Source organism: Buceros rhinoceros, unplaced genomic scaffold (genome assembly GCF_000710305.1).
Source record: "Buceros rhinoceros silvestris isolate BGI_N320 unplaced genomic scaffold, ASM71030v1 scaffold23166, whole genome shotgun sequence".
NCBI lineage: Eukaryota > Metazoa > Chordata > Aves > Bucerotiformes > Bucerotidae > Buceros > Buceros rhinoceros.
The window spans coordinates 7,061-9,015 of NW_010418411.1; the positions used below are offsets into that span (position 1 = coordinate 7,061).

At 62.8% G+C, this 1,955-nt stretch overlaps 1 protein-coding gene across 1 annotated transcript in view; it reads left to right on the top strand.

Annotated features, from left to right (window-relative positions):
* Positions 1 to 1,955, top strand: part of LOC104495569 (sodium-dependent proline transporter-like) — a gene marked incomplete at its 3' end in the record, with an annotated part of 9,737 nt that overhangs the window by 6,978 nt on the left and 804 nt on the right. The window contains exons 3-5 of the mRNA XM_010138550.1: positions 1,160 to 1,294; positions 1,527 to 1,675; positions 1,870 to 1,919. Coding sequence (XP_010136852.1) covers positions 1,160 to 1,294; positions 1,527 to 1,675; positions 1,870 to 1,919 — 334 coding nt within the window. The remainder of the gene's footprint in view (positions 1 to 1,159; positions 1,295 to 1,526; positions 1,676 to 1,869; positions 1,920 to 1,955) is intronic.

Sequence of the window (1,955 nt, forward strand, 5' to 3'; positions counted from 1 at the left end):
CCCACAGGACACGCTGGACCCACAGTGAAGCAGCCAGAGCCACCATTTCCCAGCATGTGGGCAGAGCAGGGACACACTGTGCTACCTCGGTCCCACAGCCCAGTCCCTTGGCCCCATTGACCCAGCTGCAGGGAGTCAGCGGCACTGGGACACCCTCAGCCCTCGCTCCCAGTGTCCGCCAGCAGCCATGTGGGAGTCCACGATGTCCCAGTGGGACCCAGGTGGTCGCGACCTCCCCAGGCTGAGCTCTGCAAAGCCTCAGCCCCTGCAGCGAGCAGAGCAGATGTGGAGGCTAATGAGTGCTGGGCTAACGAGCTTTCAGCCCACGTTGGGTCTGTCAGCCAGGCTGTGGGTAACAGCCATCACTGCTCCAGAGCTCTGCCCGTCAGAGAGGATGGGCTGGGGCTGCCCCTGCCACTGGCTGCGCGCCGCCAAAAATGCCAGTTTCTCCACTGGAAAATGTCCTTTTCCAGCATAAACTTGGCCTGGCTGAGGCTGCAGGGAGCAGATTTCCTCTGCAGAGAAGGTTGTTGGTGAGACAAGCTGGGTAAAGATGGAAGTGTCAGTGTATTGCTGGAGGAAACAGCAGGATCTGCTATAGGCACATCCCAGGGACCTGGACATACCATGGCCCTGAACATCCCACGGTCCTCAGCATCCCACATCCCTGAGTACCCCTCAGTCCTGAGCATCCCTCCACCCTGAACATCCCACGGTCCTGAGCATCCCACATCCCTGAGCATTCCCTCAGCCTTGAGCATCCCACATCCCTGAGCATTCCCTCAGCTCTGAGCATCCCTCCACCCTGAACACCCCACGGCCCTGAACACCCCACAGCCCTGAGCATCCCACAGTCCTGAGCATCCATCACACGGGCTGAGCACCATTGCAGCACCCACGGCTGCACCCCCAGTGCTGCTCCCACCAGCCACCCCAACCCAGGGCTGGTGGGATCCCACCAGCTCCCAGCTCGGGCCCTGCTGTGAGGCTCATGGGGAACTCATCTGCTGGGGGCAGTCCCCAGGATGGAGCCAGCAGCCCCTGGGATCTTCCCCTGCTCTGTTGCCTCCTGCTTGGACACGTGTCCTGGCCACGCACATCTCCTCTGGGGAGCCTGGACTGGTGTTGGCCTTCCCCCAACCCTCTCCCCATCTCCTCCCAGGTATCTTCCTCATCCCCTTCTTCATCATGCTGCTCATCATGGGGCTGCCCCTCTTCCTGATGGAGCTGACCCTGGGCCAGTACGGGGCCACGGGGCCCATCACCGTCTGGAAGTGCTGCCCACTCCTGAAAGGTGGGTCTGGGGGCACCCTCCTGCCCTCACAGCTCCTGGGGCCGCCTGGGCTGTGGGAAGGGGCATGGGGTGGGCATATCAGCTGGGACACCCCCTTGGTGAGGTCCCAGCCTGCACCCCGAGTCCCTGGGCAGGTCTCCTGCTGCCTCTCTAACCCATGCTGGGGATTGAGTTCCACAGGGCGCAGAGGGGTCCCTGCTCCCCGCTCTCATCAGCCCCTCTCCTTGTGCAGGGGTCGGCGTGGCCATGCTGATTGTCTCCTTCCTGGTGTCCCTCTACTACAACGTTGTCATCGCCTGGGCTTTCTACTACCTGGGCTCCTCTTTCCGGAGCCCCCTGCCTTGGTCCTGCCATGCCCCCGGCAACTCTGAGCTCTGCCAGGTAGGTGGCTGCAGGATCCGGTCCTGGGGTGGGGGTGTGCTGGGGGCCAGACACCACGCGAGCACCGAGGAGGCAGTTTCTCTTGGGTGAAGCTTTTCCTGCAGCAGCAGAGGAGGGTCACGCTGGGGCTGGGGCCAGGAGGGACATAGGGGATGGTGGCGACGATGGTGACCTGCCGGGGCTGTGTGTTGCAGAACACCTCGGGGAGCTCCAACCAGCTCAGCGCCAGTGAAGTGTTCTGGAGGTAAGTCCCTACGTGGCAGCATCGGTGTGTGCCTCC